We start from the raw sequence: 19,654 nt of genomic DNA on the forward strand, positions 1-19,654 counted from the left end.
TTAGTAGAAGTTTTTCTGCTTTGTTTTTTAGTTTTCGTTTATGCAGATTTTTTTTTGAAAGAGGGAAAAGCCCATCTAGTATCTATTACCTTCTCTACCTCTCCTTCTCTGCCCAGCACCAGGATCTGGTTCATCTTTGGACCTTCTCCTTTTCTCCGGGCCCGCTCTCTTTCTCCCAAGCTCATAATGGGGCCCACTGGTAGGCCCTGCTCTGGCTGCCTGTCGTGAGTGCTGCTGGCTAAGTCGACGCACTGCTTCCTTTTTCTGCAATGAGATCAAGATACTAATTTATTGTTTAGATTTTCACTATTTGACTTGACTTAGGTGCATAGGACGGTGTGTCCCTTTGCTCCCCTGCAAGAAATCATGCTCCAGTCAGATCTGTCCTGGGCTAGTTGCTCTGCCTCTTGTGTGGATAATCCCACATCGTCTTGAACCTTTTCCTTCCATCTCTTTACTATTTACCTGGTACTTATTTAAATATAAGTTTTAAAAGGCATCACATTTTGCCATATTAGTCATACTCATAGATCCACCAAGGGCAAGGTCAAGGCATAATTTGTCAGGAAACTGAAATGATTAGCCATCAACCTAAACAGTTAGGAGCCCACCATTTATTCTGCAAATCGGCACATGCCGCACTGCTTCATTCGACATTTTCATTGGCATCACGTCGCTGCGCCTCACATAGACCGAATTTTCCTTCTCTTTCGTTCGTTAGCCTCTTATTGGGGTAGGGTCGGCTCTCTCTTTAGAGACGGAAACCGTCTATACACATTCCCTTGATAACGCCACGGCCATTTCAGGTCGTAGCGTTTTGCCCCCAAAATCCCCCAAAATGTCATTTTACCTCATGCATTGATTATTTAAAATTAGGAGAAGGTTATACTACATCGGTTCCACTTACCAACTTGACTGAAATAATCCGTTTAATGGTCTCTTTTAAGGAAATTATGGGTCAAAATCGACATCCATGTTGAACATGTTGAAAATCTTGCAAGCCGTGTTAAACTCTCGCTGCGCACGGAGTCATCTAAATCAATCTCATCCCTTCTAGTCTACGCCGAAGGCAAAACGATTATAAAGGAAAACTGTGATAACGCCATTACTAACGTGTAGATGGCGCAGTTTTTCCTTCATAATCGTTTTGCCTTCGGCGTAGACTAGAAGGGATGAGATTGATTTAGATGACTCCGTGCGCAGCGAGAGTTTAACACGGCTTGCAAGATTTCAACATGTTCAACATGGATGTCGATTTTGACCCATAATTTCCTTAAAAGGGACCATTAAACGGATTATTTCAGTCAAGTTGGTAAGTGGAACCGATGTAGTATAACCTTCTCCTAATTTTAAATAATCAATGCATGAGGTAAAATGACATTTTGGGGGATTTTGGGGGCAAAACGCTACGACCTGAAATGGCCGTGGCGTTATCAAGGGAATGTGTATAGACGGTTTCCGTCTCTAAAGAGAGAGCCGACCCTACCCCAATAAGAGGCTAACGAAAAGAGACGGAAAATTCGGTCTACGCCTCACACACATTTATACAGGCTAGATCTACACATATTGACATTCACACAAGCCTGTGCGTGCAAACGAATGAGTGGTTTTCAAAACAAAGATATAGCCAGGAGAAATTGTTGACCTATTGCTCAATTTGAAGTCCACTTTGCGTTGGAGTTACGTTCTCCTGGCGCGTCGAAAAAAACAAATTGGACAACACCAGAACCATTGATACGGCCTTACGGGACTAAAGTGCATTTCATCACAATGCAGTGACAAGTTAATTCGCTAACTTTTGTTCATGTGTGCTTAGAAGAAGAGAAATACCTCACCTTTTTCTGACTATAGCTTCCCCTGCTACTCATGGTGATTTCCGTTAAAATGCAGATCTAGATCTACTAGATCTCGTAGCATTTTAGAACAAAACTTTATTATTTTCAGACAGAGTTGAATTTCGCTATCTGGTAGCGCGCCAGCTACGTTCACAATTAACCAGTACCGACCAAAAACGTAAAGATGGCGATGCAAGCAGCCCGCCGACAAAATGTAAGAATTTTTATTTTGATAGGACTCCACATTACTTTACCCTTGTTTTAAAACAAAATAATGTTGTGAATAGTATTATGTAAATATCAGAGAGTTTTAATTGTTTCAGAAAGTAATTTATTCTGTAGTAAATGAAGTTTCCATAACAAGAGAGAGAGAGATCGAGAGAACAGCAGCGTGAAAAAAGCTAAAATCCTCCCGGCATGACCGCCGTCGCGTTCTGCGTGGTGAGCTCTGACTCTGCTGCTGCCCTAAAATGATTGTGTCATGGAAGTTACACAAAGAATGTAAAAATTAATATAGTTTTTTACTGATCAGTAGGGGCGCTGGTCCATGTCTAGGGATTTTCCGCATAAACAAAAATATCTTCGTAAACGCGGACAAATCGCATCTTAAAAAATAAGGATCTTCTGCATTTCCGATGGGCGCGTTTGCGATGCAAAAAATGGATTCCGCGACGATGCTCCATGATGCATGTAGATCTATCAGTATCACTTACGCAGCATAGATTCTACCTTTCACATCATGAACGGTAATTCCTCTGGAAAACAGACTGTCGGTGTCATGTCACGGTCAGCTCGTAAAAGTATATGTACGTTGGACTAGATCTAGTGGGGGCAGGCGCGTACGCAGGATTTTTTCAAGGGGGGGGTTTTAACATTTATAAATCGGTCCGAAAATTTCGCAACGACTCAGCCAGCCGCTGAATAAGCGGGGGGGGGGGGGGTAAGAGGACACATTATTTTTTTTTTTGGTCCCAAAAAAAATTGAAACGACTCAGCCGACCGCTGAATAAGCGGGGGGGGGGTAAGAGGACACTTTTTTTTTTTTTTTTTGGTCTCGAAATTTGGAAATTTGACATTTTGCTCCGTTGGGGGGGGGTAAGGTCACCTTTTTTAGGTCGGCCATGGGAATAATTTTTTTTTTTTTTTTTTTTAATAATTAAATAAAAAAATAAAAAAAAATAAAAAAAAAATCCAAAAGGGGGGGGTTTTAGTTTTTTTTTTAGGGGGGTTTACACACAAAAAATTTCCAAAGGGGGGGGTTTAACCCCCCAAACCCCCCCCCCTGCGTACGCGCCTGAGTGGGGGTACACAAAGTCATTAAGTAATTACGCTGAATCCGTTTTTCGCATTGCCAGCACGCAGATCGGTAACCCTACACCTACAAACGCGGATGGTCCTTCTCTTTAGACACGCTGGCCCGAATTCACAAAGCAAGGTTTGAGCCCAGACCACGGTTTGACCTCAAACCTCCTTTTGTGTCGCCAAACCTCCTTTTGTTATTTACAAACCTGGTTTGTAAATAACAAAAGGAGGTTTGGCGGAACAAAAGGAGGTTTGAGCTCAAACCTTGGTCTGAGCTCAAACCTTGCTTTGTGAATTTGGGCCGATTTGTCTGCGATTACGAAGATATCCTCGTTTATGCGGACGGTCCTTGTTCTGGGTCCAGTGTCCCTTCTGACATAGAGATCTATCCAATTTATTGTAGATCTTTACCCTGTACTTCAGAGTTTTGGGAAAAAATCACACATTTTTGTGGGTTTCTACCCCATTTTTATTTTTCTCCCTGAATTGGCTGAAAGATCATAGGATAACGCAATTCACATTTGCAAGCATGTCTGGTCAGGCGAATGCTGTTAAAACTGAGCTCTACACTCAACAGCAGTCAGAGCCAGAGGCTAGGGCTTGTCATTTTACCCAACTTTGCTGAAAATATTACAAATACCACACAGATAAAATCACCATCGTTTTTACAGAGTCAGGCTAACTCGGACTTGGGGCGAACTCAGCCTTGCTGCAAATGCAAGTCTGAGTTTAAGCCCTGTAGGGTTATCGATAATGAAAAACCAATGGCTGGTGCACAAGCGGCACAGTTTTTGCTATTAACACATGACAGTCAAAATTTTGGCTGGAAAAAGTAGCCCTCTAGGTGGTTTTGTTTCTTGTGTAAGTTAAATCTCTAGTTGAATAAGGATTCCCCAGGAGTCCAGGACCATATGTTGCAGAATTATTGTGAATTTATACTCAAATCATGGAAGTCCATCCATAATTCATATGTAGGTCCTTTTTGGGAGGGGAAGTATTTGAAGACAGAGTTATTGAAAGACAACCAAAACCTTCATACTAAGTTACTTTTATTGTAAAGTTTAAAAGATTTGAATAAAATCAGTGAAAATTTGAACAAAATCGGGCAAGGAATAAGGAAGTAAGAGCTTTTTGAAATGACTAGTCACTAGAGGGCGGTATTCAATTTGATGACATCATCTGTAAACAACTCTTCATGCCTTTTGTACATAAAATTTCACAATTTTTTTGTTTTCTTCGTATTCATTTGTGTTCTTGATCCGACTTCATAACATGTGAAGTAGAATATCATTTTGCATTCTATATCTTGCTTTCGGGGGAGTACATTATCTCAATCACAAGAAAGAAGGAAAAACATGAAATTTGATGTACAAAAGGCATGGAGAGTTGTTCACAGATGATGTCATCAAATTGAATACTGCCCTCTAGTGACTAGTCATTTCAAAAAGCTCTTACTTCCTAATTCCTTGCCCGATTTTGTTCAAATTGTCACTGATATTTTTCAAATATCTTAAACTTTACAATAAAAGTAACTTAGTATGTTCGATAACTAGGCGTTGTGGCGTGCGCCTGTAATCCAGCTAAAAAGTGGAAGTTACAAAATGATTCAGCCGAGGACGCAGGTTCGAAACTGAGTCACGTCTTTCGAATGGTGACGTTTAAAGGTCGGTCCCAGACGTAAATAATCATATCTGATTGATACACGTCTGTAAAAACCCAATACACACACACATGAAGGTTTTGGTTTCCTTTAAACATTGTTCGAGTGCAAATCTTTATAGTGTAAAAGTCTTTACTATGTTTGGAGGGTGCATCTCTGACAGTGAGTTTTATCACTTATTCATATAATTATAATTCACATGTTAATTTACCAAAAATGTTATCATCTTCTTAATTCAATTTTATAGGTTCGTCTCCCTCCGGAGGTGAACAGAATTCTGTACGTGAGGAACCTGCCCTACAAGATTACAGCTGAAGAGATGTACGACATCTTTGGAAAGTATGGAGCCATCAGACAGATAAGAGTGTAAGTATTTCATCTTTCCTTGTGAATGCTCAGGAGTTGTAAAATGATACTGGTAAGATAGTATTAACTGCATGCAAATGTTTTTTGGGGAGTCAGTTTTCATTCAGAAATAGAGACGACAGATCTTTCAAAGATGTACCGATAGTGACTTTTGCTCGCCACTTTCTGGGTCGATGAAAGCTAGTATGGGAAAAATAAGGACCATAGGCAAAATGTCCTGGTAGTTAGGCCGATATACAATGTAGGGTGAGATCCAGTAAGTAGAGATCACAAACTTTCAAAGAATTCTTGTGCATCGTACTTCCAAAGAATTTGTGTGCATCCTACTTCCAAAGAATTCGTGTACATCATACCGATTTCAAATCAGGGAACAAAAGTTTTCATATGATAGATATCAGCATGTGCATGGCTTGGGGTAATTGCTCTGGCTAATATACAGTGTCCAAAACCCCATCTTATTATCTTAAGATTATGATTAGATTACATTTACCTTCGAAGTTCAAGAATTGGTTTAAATTTATGATCTTACAAGGGTAAAAACGTGGTTAGATGCCACAAAGTAAGTGGCAGTGCCTTAACCATTTGTGTGTTGTCACCCGAGGGTGAATTCCGTCCTTATCAAGGGGAGTGCTAACCTTCTCTCCTTTCATACAACACAAGAGCCATGGGGTGGAAGGACCTTTATATATATCTCACACATGATAAAGTATTATAGGCACAGTTAGTATTTACTAACATTTGTTAAAAATGTATGTGTTCTGTGGAAAACTGGCAGCATTTTCCTTGCAAATCATTAAATATAAATTTCTGAAATAAATCCTGAAGTCTCTGCATTATTAGCATGCTTCATGCAAATGTTAGAGCATAAAAACACTCAGAAAGTGGGAAATATGCAAATGATATGTAAATTAGGTAGCTGTGCTCATTTGCATACATGTCATCTTCGTGGGCAGCTCTTTGAATGAAGGAGCAAGTATTGACATTGCTATAATGCCTTAGTCTCAGCACCCTTGGCTTAAGTCATGTAAATGTTAGAATTAATAAAACACCCAGAAAATGGGAAATATGCAAATGATATGTAAATGAGCACCTGTGGTCATTTGCATACTAGCAATGTCCTGTGATAGCCATCTAAATGATGGAGTGATATACTGCCATTACAACATGTATCATCATGTAATTTATATGTTATGTCACTTTAATAATTAAGAGTGATGTTGTCTCAAGATGATATGCAAATGAGCTTGAGGTCAAAGGTCATGGATCAGTGCACTATAACAAAGGATGTGACGTATGGTCTGTTCAATGGTGTGGCAAATGCTTTGGCAGGATCACACTTTCACCAAATGTTGAGAATGCCTCAACTCTGTTGTGTAACACAATACTGGGACGTATATTCATGATATTTTTTCTTTTATGTTTCCTAAACCAGAGGTGTCAATCCAGACACAAAGGGGACAGCCTATGTGATTTATGAAGACATCTTTGATGCCAAGAATGCCTGCGACCATCTCTCTGGTTTCAACGTCTGTGGCAGGTACCTGGTTGTTCTTTACTACCAGTCAAATAGGGTAAGTGCTAATCATGGTTGTGTTTTTTTCTATTTATATTAAGTTACATGTTGAAGATATCAAGGAACTATCTGTCATAACATTATTTCATGAATAACTTGATATATTTTCCATCTTCAAAAGAAAAAAAAAAAATTTATGTGTAATTATTTTGACAATAAGTCAACTTTAAAGTTGCTCACTTTGCATGAAGTGCGACAAAGTACCCTGTGTAGTCTCATGCTAACCTTTCCAAATAGTGGTTGCTCTTGATGATCACATTTAAAATCATTTTTATATTTTGCCTGACATAGCAACATTACGCTTCCTGTGTTTCGATTATTACAATACTAAAATAGCAGCAACCCTCTTTGTCAATGTTGCATGATATTACAAGCTCTAAAGCTGTAGTATGTCTGCTCTCAATGAAATTGTGTAAGGGAAAGTCTGGGATTACTAACCCTAAAGATAGACAGGAAGAGTGGGGATAAATCTATGTGTTCCAGACTCAACCGGTTTCATCTAGAGCAGAAAACACCGATTCTCTCTAAGAGAAAGCTGGAGCTTCAGAACTCATGATCATATTCATGGTGTTACATGTCACATGTGAATTCATTGTGGTGTCATCCCTAGGCATTTGGAAAAGAATCATCAATTTTGGTAATTTCTATATTGATTTTGCTGTCCACATTTCTGTGTTTAGTGTACTGAGCTAAAACCTGATTGCATCAAAAAATGTAACTTTCCGATGATGGTTTTAATGATCATTAACAATTTTCCCCCTTATCTCTCTTTCTCTCTCTCTTACTCTCTATCTCTCGCTCCCTCCCTCCCTCTCTCCCTCCCTCTCTCCCTCCCTCTCTCCCTCCCTCTCTCCCTCCCTCTCTCCCTCCCTCTCTCCCTCCCTCTCTCCCTCCCTCTCTCCCTCCCTCTCTCCCTCCCTCTCTCCCTCCCTCTCTCCCTCCCTCTCTCTCTCTTTCTCTCTTCCAACAGGCCTTCAAGAAGATGGATGAGGCGAAGAAGCAGGCAGAGCTCGACAAGATGAAGGCGAAATATGGACTGAGTACACCCGAGATCAAATAACACTCACCAACTCATGGACTATGAACTCAATGAATTAAACATCACTTAAAGGTCTATGGACCAAGTACAGTGTACTACCAAGGTTGGATAGCATCCACCAACTTGTGTCACAGACTAGTGGTGTTCAAAAGTAAAAGACACCTTGTCAGATCGAGCCCAGACACAACTAGCGCCCATCAGAGTCGTCATGAATCTGGAAGAGTCCAATAGTGCAAGGCATTTGGATTGCTGAAGATAAAGCATTATGTTGTATGAAGTGACTGATTTTAAGAGCGAAGTTGACTGCCTTGGGCACCTGTTTATGCTGATGCAGGCAGGGATTGCGTACTGACCGTACATTATGGTCCAGATTGGTCCAGATTTGTGCCTTTTGGAAGTGGTAGACATGTTCTGGATAAATAACGAAAAGAAATATACCAGACATTGAACACTAAGCAAATTAAACAAAAATGTGAGGAAAGTTGAATCCTGTCACGATTCCGTTATCTTTTTTCAGGGGTTAAAGTCAAAGTTTGTAGATGCTGCATAAGTATTCCATTGGGAAAAAAGTCCAAAAACCACTTCTCTACATCCCCATACATACATGCTTTTGAAATAGGTATTTTTATATGTCAGATTTTTTTTCTAAATTCTATTCAGAGGCAAATGTACCACATCTGAAAGCACCATAACTTTTTTGAGGGAGGGGGGGGGGGGGGGGCGTGAGATTAGGTTCTTACTGACAGAACTGTGAGTAGTTGTAAATTGTAGATGTCTGTTGGTTTGAAATGCATTCCAGGGCCTGACCTTTACTTTTTTTTTAGGGAGCCAGCCGGGCTCCTCAAGCACTTTTTCAGGGAGCCCGCAGGGGTTTCAGGGAGCCCAAGTTTATCACGTTTTTTTGTGGTCATAATGGTCATTAACTATTAAAAAATTAAAACACACCGTCACGATACCTTTTTTTATAATCATCAGCGCCGGGACCAGGGAGGGGTGTATTATTAAGTGTAAATGTGACCATGAGGATTAACTGACTGTACTGAAGAATTAATCTTACAACTATTATGAAGCCCTTTGGCTACAGTAACAGTCTAACATTGGACTTAAGGTTTTATCAGAATGAGAATCAGATATAGTCATTGATTATATTTCTCATGCAATCGTTACCAAACAACACAGGCACTATGTTGAAAGTGTCGACGTGACTCACTGTTTTCATGAATGAAATCTTGCAAATAAAAGCTAAGTCGTAATAGCAGACGAAACGTGATTGAAATAGTCGAATACTTTTTTTTTTTTTTAATTAATCAAATGACGTATTACTATATGACAGCCAACCCATGGAAGGCTAAATTACTTTCAGTTTACAATAAAAACATTTTGTGAAATACATAAACTGTAAGAAAAAAACACACAACAGTTTATAGTAGTACACAAACCTTGCGAAAACATATGAAAGAAATAATAAATTTATTTATTGATTGCCGTTAAAGATGAAGTTGAGTTCTGGTCATGCGATTGCATTGTGAAAGAAACGGTGTGGAACCGACCAGAAAAGGTTGATCATCTAGCATATAAGAATTTGTGTGTATTGCAAGGTTCTGGAATCATCAAAATGATAAGAAATGTGGCCAAGTCTTGGTAAAGTTACAAACACTTGCACAGAAAGATGTATATGGGACTACACGAACACGTGGCGTAAAAAGCCGGCCCCCGATTTTTACGATGTTACATGCATATTTAGAATATGTAGGCATTTGAAGAGCCAAGCTTTTCAGGGAACATGTCTTAACTGATGTTCTTCCACACTTGCATAATAAGAATGAGTAACGCTCACAAATTATTTTTCACCTCTTCCCAGAACTCAACCTTCTCTTTAAGTTAGTCCAACGACATTCAAGTCAAACTTTTTTATTCCATATTTTATTCTTTTCAGTCCCTTTGACCGTTTATACACGCCGTTTTAACGATTAGCCACGAATCTCCCTAATTCGTACATATGTTCACAAAACAACAATCAACCCCTTTTTACACACGCCTTTGAAGTTTGTAGTTCGTAAAATTATGTTCAAACAATAATCAAGTCCATCCAGGTACGCACGCTGAAGAATAAGCACTCACGATCACAAACGCACATGTATCACAAACACGAGTCGACGTAAACATACACTCAGCTCTGGCAACGCAGCAACCACGTGCAATTGTCTTAGTGTGTACATTCTCTGAGTGCACCGACATACAATGCAGCATGTATTGCGCACTCGTTACGAGTGCGGAGATATAACGTTATCATGCATGGCATTCCTGCACTGATCTCGATGTGTTTTCTTTTGCAACTCATTATTCGCGCTGGAGTTGAGCCAAGTGTGCCTTGGAATGCCTAGCGCATATTTCATGATTTTGACTGCGGAATTTGGGTTTTTAGATGGATTAAAACATGGATTAAAGTGCTGGTAAGAAACAGCATTTTTCGTGGCTGATACTAGAAAAACTTAGGGAGCCAGCCGGGCTCCTCAAGCACTTTTTCAGGGAGCCCGCAGGGGTTTCAGGGAGCCAATGGCCACCGGGCTCCCGATAAAGTCGAGCCCTGCATTCTTAAGTCCACATAATATTAAGCACCAGAGATGATCATTGCAGCTTTAAAATGAACCTGAACTTGCCCATGACTACATGTATGTGTCCCCCACTCTCCCCTCTCCCACTCCCTGGAGGTCTATGCTCCTGGGTTACATTCATTCTCTTTGTTTTCTTTCCAAATCATGACAGTGTTGACATTCAAAGTTGTAAATATTTTGTGAATAAATGTTTTTAATATGAAACACCATTTTCATGTCCATAAATACTTAGTTTTCTTTAATGTGTAGGTGTCAGTGTGCTTGCTGTGGGAAAGATGATGAAAGATGAGAAAAGAATCCACATACTAAAAAGAAAGCAAAACAAAAGATAACTCATATATTTTTCTTTGGTGTTTAGTGGTTTATTCAGGTTTAAATCCAACAACAAATGTACTGTTTCCACAAAACTCATTTCAAAGTTATACTATAACTCCCAAAGTTTGCTGGAACAAACCAATGCTGGTCAGATGTGTAGCTATTGGTTTCTTTACTACAACTCTTTAACAATTTAATACAACCCTGTAGTGTTGAAGCTAATACTGCAAAAGCTGTTATTTTTGCAAATGTTTTATTAATTTTCCAGAAGCTCTTTGAATTCCTGTTAAGTCACAGAATTGCCAGGATAAATTATTGCCACCATGTCTTGACTGCAATATCACCATTGTAGATGACTGCAGTTGCAATCGCATTGCAAAACTCAAACTGCTTTTAATAAGAATTCAAAGAAAAAATAACATTTTGCAAAATCAAATACATTTACATGTAAACTGCAATTCCAAACAGACTTTAAAGTTCTGACTGCCATTCACTGAGTTACAAAGAAGTGTGCACACCTTAAACATATAATACCCCATGGTTGTAAGTTTGTAACATAGGAGACAGAACACGATACAATTTAACTTTGGCACAAGAATAATAAAAACAGCGTATCGGAGCATAAACATTTGTCATTTTTAACAGCTATTCCCATAAGTATAATTAACTATTAATGTGACATGTCATGATATAGTCTCATTGAGCTAAAACAAAAATCTGAGTTGAGTCAAAATTAATAAACAGGTACATGTGTATAAGAAGTGGCAGGAAGATTAGATGAACAGGAGTTTTAAACAATAGGATGGAGAGAATCTGTTCATTCTTAAAGAATGAAAGATTAATCTCTCTTCTGTCAACTCAACATATCGTTACCTAACTGTTCAAAATAAAAATGATACAAAAAGTTTGTGCATTGTAGAATATGATAAATGGCTGGCAGTTTAAATAGCTTGATGCACCAAAATATAAAACTATTAGTAATGACATTTTTTTTCTTAAAGAAAATATTCATACAATTCATTGAGACGTGTATAAGCTATTAATCCCTCGTTTTTTATTGACTGGACTACAAATTTCTTTACAATATCAACATTTTAAACTGCTAGACTGAACAAAACATTCAAGAAATATTATAGTGTTTAAAAATTACTATTATAATATTCAAATGATCAATTTCACATACATTTGATGGATTGAAACACATTTGTCAAATAACGTACAATAATTCAAAAGATGTCATGATCTAAAAAGAATACTGCTATACACTTAAAAACTATATAATAGACAGAGAAAGACAATACTGGGACAAAAGAAGAAGATTCTGAGAGGGAGAGAGAAGAGGACAGGAAGAAAGTGATCATAGGAAAACGCAAGTGGATGGAAGTGAATATTACTTTCAAATACATTTACAATGATACATAAAGATACTGTACATTGTACCTGCAACTCCCAATACCCCCAATATAAGTATTGTATTCACTGCTGTGCAACTGTATGCACCTACATTTAGACCAATATTTAAGAGTTGTAATTGATTAATACATGTACATTTAATAAACATATTTCTTGTAGGGCATGAAGTATGGATATTGACTTGTACATGTGTGTAACATTTCCACATGTAAGAATAACAATAACTGAAGTTGTTCCAAATTTTGAACCAGATGCCAAAGGAGAAATATCTCACTGCAAATTGCAATTGGCTTATTCACAAAAATAGCACAAGTCAACCAAATACATCCTGCTTCAAGTATTTCCATATGCCAGTCTGGCACAAATAATGGGAAAACTAAATTTTATTTTGTAAATAACGATTTGTGCCAAAAGGGATGTAATTTTTTTCAAAGGATACAAATAAATTGCATATTTCTTTTCCTAATTCAAGACATTAGCCAATAGTGAGCACATACATTTGTAAATGTATATCTTCATACAGAGGTTTTGCATGCAATCATGGTTCCTTATAACATTACAAACACTGTAAACATAAAAACACAAAGCTTTGCTGTTCAAAATCATTTGGGATACATCACGATTTCAACTAATCTTAAAGATTAAGGATAATTCATTTCCACTACACCCACAAATATTGATTAAAAAATACTTAAAACATAAAACAATCCATTTTAAACTCTGCCATAACTGGAACAGACTTCTACGACCTGGATAATATATTACATAGATATATTGTGCATCATAACCATACATACAGGCTGAATAAATAACACTATGATCATCATTGATTTTCTCAGATATTCTCTTTCTATCACATAAAAATAAGGTATCAATATTCTACCATTCATAAAATCAAGCTTACAGCTTTCATCATACTTTCAGTGTTTTCTCTTTATTTTTTTCCCCTTTTTTGCAAGGGCGTGAATAAATACTGCTAAAGCATCCTATGAACTTCACCAAATCCATTAATACTTACATGCAAATATCTTCATGAACAAGAAAAACTTTCATGTTTACAAACAAATGCTGGCCTTTACTATATTGGTATGTTACCAAACACAATTAAGTATTTGGAGAACAGGCTAAATACTTCACAGTACAAATGAGGTACACTGTAAATTCAGTTATTGCATGCCACATGAAAGGACAAATAAGAAGTAAGTATGGACTCTAGAATATAATCTATAAAAAGAGTTTCCCATACTATTATCATGGACCTACTTTAGAAGACCACATCTGCAAAACTGAATCATGTGTGCCAACTTTCCAATCTCTGGACAAAAAACTTTCGGACAAATATTGGACAAGAACTGGACAGTTGGTCATAAACTGTGTGACATAATTATCAACTTGTACTACAATAACTACATGGGAAGTCTATACTAATTTATTCATTGGTCCCATACTTGTCCATTATGATACATCAAGGGTCAGCTTGATTAAAACACATATCTATATGTATGTCATCCTGTATCTATTCTATACTGAATAAGGATTATTCCCAATAATTGACATAAGATAATATTTCAGTCATTGTATAATTTCAAGATTAATCAGAGATAAGTAGTTGGATTAAATGATAAGATCAAGTAAAATACAGCCACACACCTCATAAATATCGAGCTGCATCAGATGAAAGCAAATATGAGTACATTCTTTCAGTAGCTACAGTACTTATATGATGCATCATGCATTTCCACTTCCCATATGGCAAGGTTATAATGACAAATGGGATGTGAGGTGTCAATTTTGGATAATCTGAACCAAAACTCTAGTAATCTGTTTGCTAATTAAAGTGACAGTTCTTCTTTCTCTCGTAATAGAGATATATGTAAGCTTATCTACCAAGACTTTAAAACAAAAATTTAGGGGGGGGGGGATAAATTCATACTTGATAAATAGTTTGTTGAAATGCAAAGTCTAAAAGTGTACATCTCAAACCAATGTGTGCTAACCACTGACAGAGCATTTCAAAATTCAGAATCTCAAATTGGTTATCGTCTCGGTGTACAAGGTGATAGCAGCATTTCACAACATGAAAGAGCCTTTCTTCTAAAAATCTAAAATTGACCGATGACTACTATTACTCAAACTGATATAACCAATTAAAAACTGATTTAACAGGACAACTTGAATAATAGACTACTCTAGTCTCTATTTGATTGGGAAGATTTGAAGCTGAGTACTTTAGATGATTCACACACCAACAGACCAGAAACCATTTGATAGCCGTAACAACAGATGTGCAGATTTGAAATCTAATCCTACTGAACTATCTATGACTCCTATCTATGACATAACAATTACTATAGCATCATGATTTGCATAAAAATATGGAGGGCAAAATGCATATATTAACAATAATACTATATCATGTATGTACATTATTGTTTCTATAACACTGTGAGCTGCATATACATCCAGGCTTGAGCTAATCGCCTAGCCAACCAAACAAATGACCTCCACCAGACACAGTATTCTTAACAAGTATTAATGATGGGGCACCATGCATGATAAAGGATTTCACTCTCGATTTTGGAACAGATGTTTACATGGCTTCAATTGTATATAAGACCATACCTGCCAACATTTGAAAATGAAAATTAAGAATTTTTAGCACGGTATGTCTTCGCACATGCAGCAGCAGTGTAACTGGCAATACGCGGTGAATCTGTGCAAAAAAGCAAATACAAATTCGCTGCTCAATCATGCAGCCCTTCAACGCACGCAATACATGAACTCTCACATCGCGGCATATGATAAAATAAGCTTAATTTGGCTTACCGGTAAGCAACAACAAGTATGTAAGACCTAAGAAAAAGCATCTTTGTGTATAATTAAAGATGAAGTTGAGTTCTGGTCATGCGATTGCATTGTGAAAGAAACGGTGTGGAACCGACCAGAAAAGGTTGATGATCTAGCATATAAGAATTTGTGTGTATTGCAAGGTTCTGGAATCATCAAAATGATAAGAAATGTGGCCAAGTCTTGGTAAAGTTACAAACACTTGCACAGAAAGATGTATATGGGACTACACGAACACGTGGCGTAAAAAGCCGGCCCCCCGATTTTTACGATGTTACATGGATATTTAGAATATGAAGGCATTTGAAGAGCCATGCTTTTCAGGGAACATGTCTTAACTGATGTTCTTCCACACTTGCATAATAAGAATGAGTAATGCTCACAAATTATTTTTCACCTCTTCCCAGAACTCAACCTACTCTTTAAGCCAGGCGCGGATCCAGGATTTCTCAGGGGGGGGGCCCAAATTTGAAATTATGCGAGCCAAATATTGGTACGTAACGATGACCAACAGTGACGTAATGCGGAGGGGGGGGGGGTTCGGTGCAGAGAGGGGCGAGTTTTCCCCCACCCTCCTCCACGGAAGCTTTGACGTTTCATTAAATTATTAGAGAAAGAAGACGATTCGTTGTACCGGTCTCGACTCAAAATCTTCGTCTGAATTTAGTTTTTCCGCTCCCGCGCGAAGCGCGAAAATTTTTACGATTCATTAAATTATTCATTAAATTATTAGAGAAAGAAGACGATTCGTTGTAGAGTTCTCGACTCTTAATCCTTGTCGTAATTCAGCCCCCCCCCCCCCCGTCCTGCGCGAAGCGCGGAAGCTTTTACGTTTTATTAAATTATTAGCGAAAGAAGACGATTCATTGTAGAGTTCTCGACTCTTAATCCTTGTCTAAATTCAGCCCCCTCCCCCTCCTGCGCGAAGCGCGGAAGCTTTGACGCTTCATTAAACTATTAAAGAAAGAAGACGATTCGTTGTACCGTTCTCGACTCTTAATCCGCGTCTGAATTTAGTTTTTCCCCATCCCGCGCAAAGCGCGGAAAATTTTACGTTTTATTAAATTATTAGAGAAAGAAGACGATTCGTTGTAGAGTTCTCGACTCTTAATCCTCGTCTGAATTCAGGTTCCCCCTCACGGAAGCTTTTACGTTTCATTAAATCATTAGAGAAAGAAGACGACTCGTTGTAGAGTTCTCGACTCTTAATCCTTGTCGTAATTCAGCCCCCCCCCCCGTCCTGCGCGAAGCGCGGAAGCTTTTACGTTTTATTAAATTATTAGCGAAAGAAGACGATTCATTGTAGAGTTCTCGACTCTTAATCCTTGTCTAAATTCAGCCCCCCTCCCCCTCCTGCGCGAAGCGCGGAAGCTTTGACGCTTCATTAAACTATTAAAGAAAGAAGACGATTCGTTGTACCGTTCTCGACTCTTAATCCGCGTCTGAATTTTAGTTTTTCCCCATCCCGCGCAAAGCGCGGAAAATTTTACGTTTTATTAAATTATTAGAGAAAGAAGACGATTCGTTGTAGAGTTCTCGACTCTTAATCCTCGTCTGAATTCAGGTTCCCCCTCACGGAAGTTTTTACGTTTCATTAAATCATTAGAGAAAGAAGACGACTCGTTGTACCGTTCTCGACTCTTAATCCTCGTCTAAATTCAGTCCCCCCCCCTCCCCCTCCTGCGCGAGGCGCGGAAGCTTTGAAGTTTCATTAAAACTATTAAAGAAATAATACGATTCGTTGTAGAGTTCTCGACTCTTAATCCTCATCTGAATTCAGGTCCCCCCCAAGCTTTTAAGTTTTATAAGATTATGAGAGAAAGAAGACGATTCGTTGTAGAGTTCTCGACTCTTAATCCTCGTCTGAATTTAGGTTCCCCCCCCCCCTCCCGCGCAAAGCGCGGAAGCTTTTACGTTTCATTAAATCATTAGAGAAAGAAGACGATTCGTTGTACCGTTCTCGACTCTTAATCCTCGTCTGAATTCAGGTTCCCCCCTCCTCCTCCCGCGCGAAGCGCGGAAGCTTTTAAGTTTCATAAGATTATGAGAGAAAGAAGACGATTCGTTGTACCGTTCTCGACTCAAAATCTTCATCTGAATTTAGTTTTTCCCCTCCCGCGCGAAGCGCGGAAGCTTTGACGTTTCATTAAACTATTAAAGAAAGAATACGATTCGTTGTAGGGTTCTCGACTCTCAATCCTCGTCAGAATTCAGGTTCCCCCCCTCCTGCGCGAAGCGCGGAAGCTTTTCATTTATTCATTAGAGAAAGAAGACGATTCGTTGTACCGTTCTCGACTCTTAATCCTCGTCTGAATTCAGGTCCCCCCCCCCCTCCCGCGCGAAGCGCGGAAGCTTTTAAGTTTCATAAGATTATGAGAGAAAGAAGACGATTGGCTGTACAGTTCTCGAATCTTAATCCTCGTCTGAATTCAGGTTCCCCCCCCCCCCCCCCGCGCGGAAGCTTTTTCGTTTTACCGTTCTCGAAAATAATCCTCGTCGGAATGTAGTTCCCCCTCCAACCTCGCGCAAAACGCGGAAGCTTTTACGTTTCATTAAAGATTATTATTACCGTTCTCGCCTCTGAATCCTCGTCTGAATTCAGGTTCCCCCCTCTCGCGCAAAAGCTTTGACGTTTCATAAGATTATAAGAGAAAGAAGACAATTCACTGTACCGTTCTCGATTCTTAATCCTTGTCTGAATTCAGTCCCCCCCCCCCCCATCCCCTCCTGCGCGAAGCTTTGACGTTTCAATAAATTATTAGAGAAAGAAGACGATACGTTGTACCGTTCTCTATACTCTTAATCCTTGTCTGAATTTCAAAGATTTTCTTTGTCTGCTCCTTTTACTTTCTACGTCCTCTTCCGATTTGGGGGACCCCCCCCCCCCCCCCCCTGGCTGGCTACGCGCCTGCGGTCAGATAAACACATTTTGATAACTTGTCCGGCTCCGGAAGCTCAGGGGTTTTAGGCGTTTAATTAAGGTCAGATGATCATTTTTTTTAGTACCTATTATTTTGTGACACTGGCAGGTCACTATTTGGCGTGGGGTCCAGGGGGCGGATCCCCCCAAAAGCGGGGATTTAGGCATTAAATTACCGTCAGATGAGCATCTAAGGGCCTGCCGTAGCGCCCTAGGTGGAATCCAGGGGGCAGAGCCCCGGAAGCTTAAGGGTTTTAGGCATTTAATCACGGTCAGATGAGCATATTTTGATGACTCATTTTTTAACACTGGCAGTTAACTATTCGTTCTTTCTTGCGCTCATTCTATTTTTTTTCTCTTTAATATACTTTTTCAAATAAAGTGGGGGGGGGGGGGGAGGGAGCTCGAGGCTCCCGATCCCTGCCGTACCTCGGGCCCTGACATGTAGGAATCTCAAGAATCATATTTCGTGCCTGGCTGTAAATTTAGGAATTTGTCATTTTCCAACAAACACATATACAAACGTATAATTTACTAAAAAGTGAGGACAAATCTCGGAAATTATGTCATTTCAGCATTATTTGTAATCCACCGTTGTGGAATTATAAATAAACCACGTTTGAATTTGATTTCCCCAAAGCCCCCCCCCCCCCTCCCATTAGTACGCCAGTATCTCCTCTTTTCCTTTTTTCTTTCCCTTTCCTTCCTTCTCTCTTATTTTTTTGATTGGAGGGGGGGGGGGGGGGGGGGGGTCAACAGCCTGGGAGGAAAGGCCCTTTCGGTCCCCCCGATCTCCTTCTTCCCCCTTTTCTTTTATTCTTCTTCTTCTTCTTCTTTCTTTCCCTTTCTCTCCTATTTCTCTTTCCCTTCTTTTCCTTTCTTCTCTCTCTTTTTTTTTTTTTTTTTTTTTTGCGGGGGGGGGGGGGGGGGCCAAGGCCCGCTCGGCCCCCCCCCTGGATCCGCGCCTGCTTTAAGCACTGCCGATGATGAGTTTTCTTGAATTATACTACATTATTGATATACAGGAGCATTCTTGTTTATTAACAGCAGTGCATAAACAGTTGGGCTACACATCATACACAACACTGTAAACGTTAATAGGAGCACATCTATTCAAAGAACGAAGTATTACTTCCAGGAAATTGTGCAAATTCAAACAAGAATCCCTAATACGACTCGTTCAGACACAAGGCAGTAAAATGCAACAAGAATGTCCTTTGTAAAGGCATTAATCTACATTTGCCATTCTCCACCCTGGGAGGAATTTATAGAATGCCATATGCACTGTTACCGGAAGCCTAGCTAGACCTGGCTTAAAAATAAAGCACCTCTAGCAAATTAGCAATAATAAATTAGCAAACGTGGTGGTGACGAGCACAAAAAAAAGTATCCACTTTTAGTTATTTTACTTTGTATGTCTCGTTGAAGAGACTACATGAGATCCCGCCTTCGCGCATGCGCACATAGTCGTCTTCGCAAGCTAAGCTACTGGAAAGTTAAAACTTTTCATCGCATATTTTTACTTCATTTTCATTGGAAATCATCAGTTTTTTTTTGTAAACATAGTTTACTGGACTTTTTAAACGTTTTTTTGGGACGTTTCTCATCAGGTTAGACGTTGTCTAGGCCTCCCACTTTCGTTTTTTGAAACGATTCAGGAATATTGTGTTCGCAAGTGAGTCGTGATTTTCACGGACTCAGCTATGTCTTTGCACACAGCGGATTTGCGTCGTGCGTGTCGGGGGAGTTAGCCGACACTGGACCACTCG

At 39.2% G+C, this 19,654-nt stretch overlaps 2 protein-coding genes and 1 non-coding gene across 3 annotated transcripts in view; 1 reads left to right on the forward strand and 2 right to left on the reverse strand.

The window, feature by feature from the left end:
- LOC100891813 (germinal-center associated nuclear protein) overlaps positions 1-1,986 on the reverse strand; it is a 27,846-nt gene extending 25,860 nt beyond the window's left edge. The window contains exons 1-2 of the mRNA XM_030974965.1: positions 1,836-1,986; positions 90-264 (exon numbers count right to left, since the gene is read on the reverse strand). Coding sequence (XP_030830825.1) covers positions 90-264; positions 1,836-1,868 — 208 coding nt within the window. The 5' untranslated portion in view covers positions 1,869-1,986. The remainder of the gene's footprint in view (positions 1-89; positions 265-1,835) is intronic.
- Positions 1,984-8,240, forward strand: LOC105445701 (splicing factor 3B subunit 6-like). Its single transcript, XM_030974967.1, has 4 exons — positions 1,984-2,049; positions 5,045-5,163; positions 6,596-6,734; positions 7,707-8,240. Exons 1-4 carry the CDS (start codon positions 2,020-2,022, stop codon positions 7,794-7,796), a joined length of 378 nt encoding a protein of 125 aa, XP_030830827.1. The 5' UTR covers positions 1,984-2,019; the 3' UTR covers positions 7,797-8,240.
- Positions 5,697-5,820, reverse strand: LOC115920091. The gene has a single exon (XR_004062179.1). It is a non-coding gene; the product is annotated as a U6atac minor spliceosomal RNA (small nuclear RNA).
- Positions 8,241-19,654: the final 11,414 nt, after the last annotated feature.

The sequence above is a fragment of the Strongylocentrotus purpuratus genome, unplaced genomic scaffold (assembly GCF_000002235.5).
Source record: "Strongylocentrotus purpuratus isolate Spur 01 unplaced genomic scaffold, Spur_5.0 spur5_scaffold_7, whole genome shotgun sequence".
NCBI lineage: Eukaryota > Metazoa > Echinodermata > Echinoidea > Camarodonta > Strongylocentrotidae > Strongylocentrotus > Strongylocentrotus purpuratus.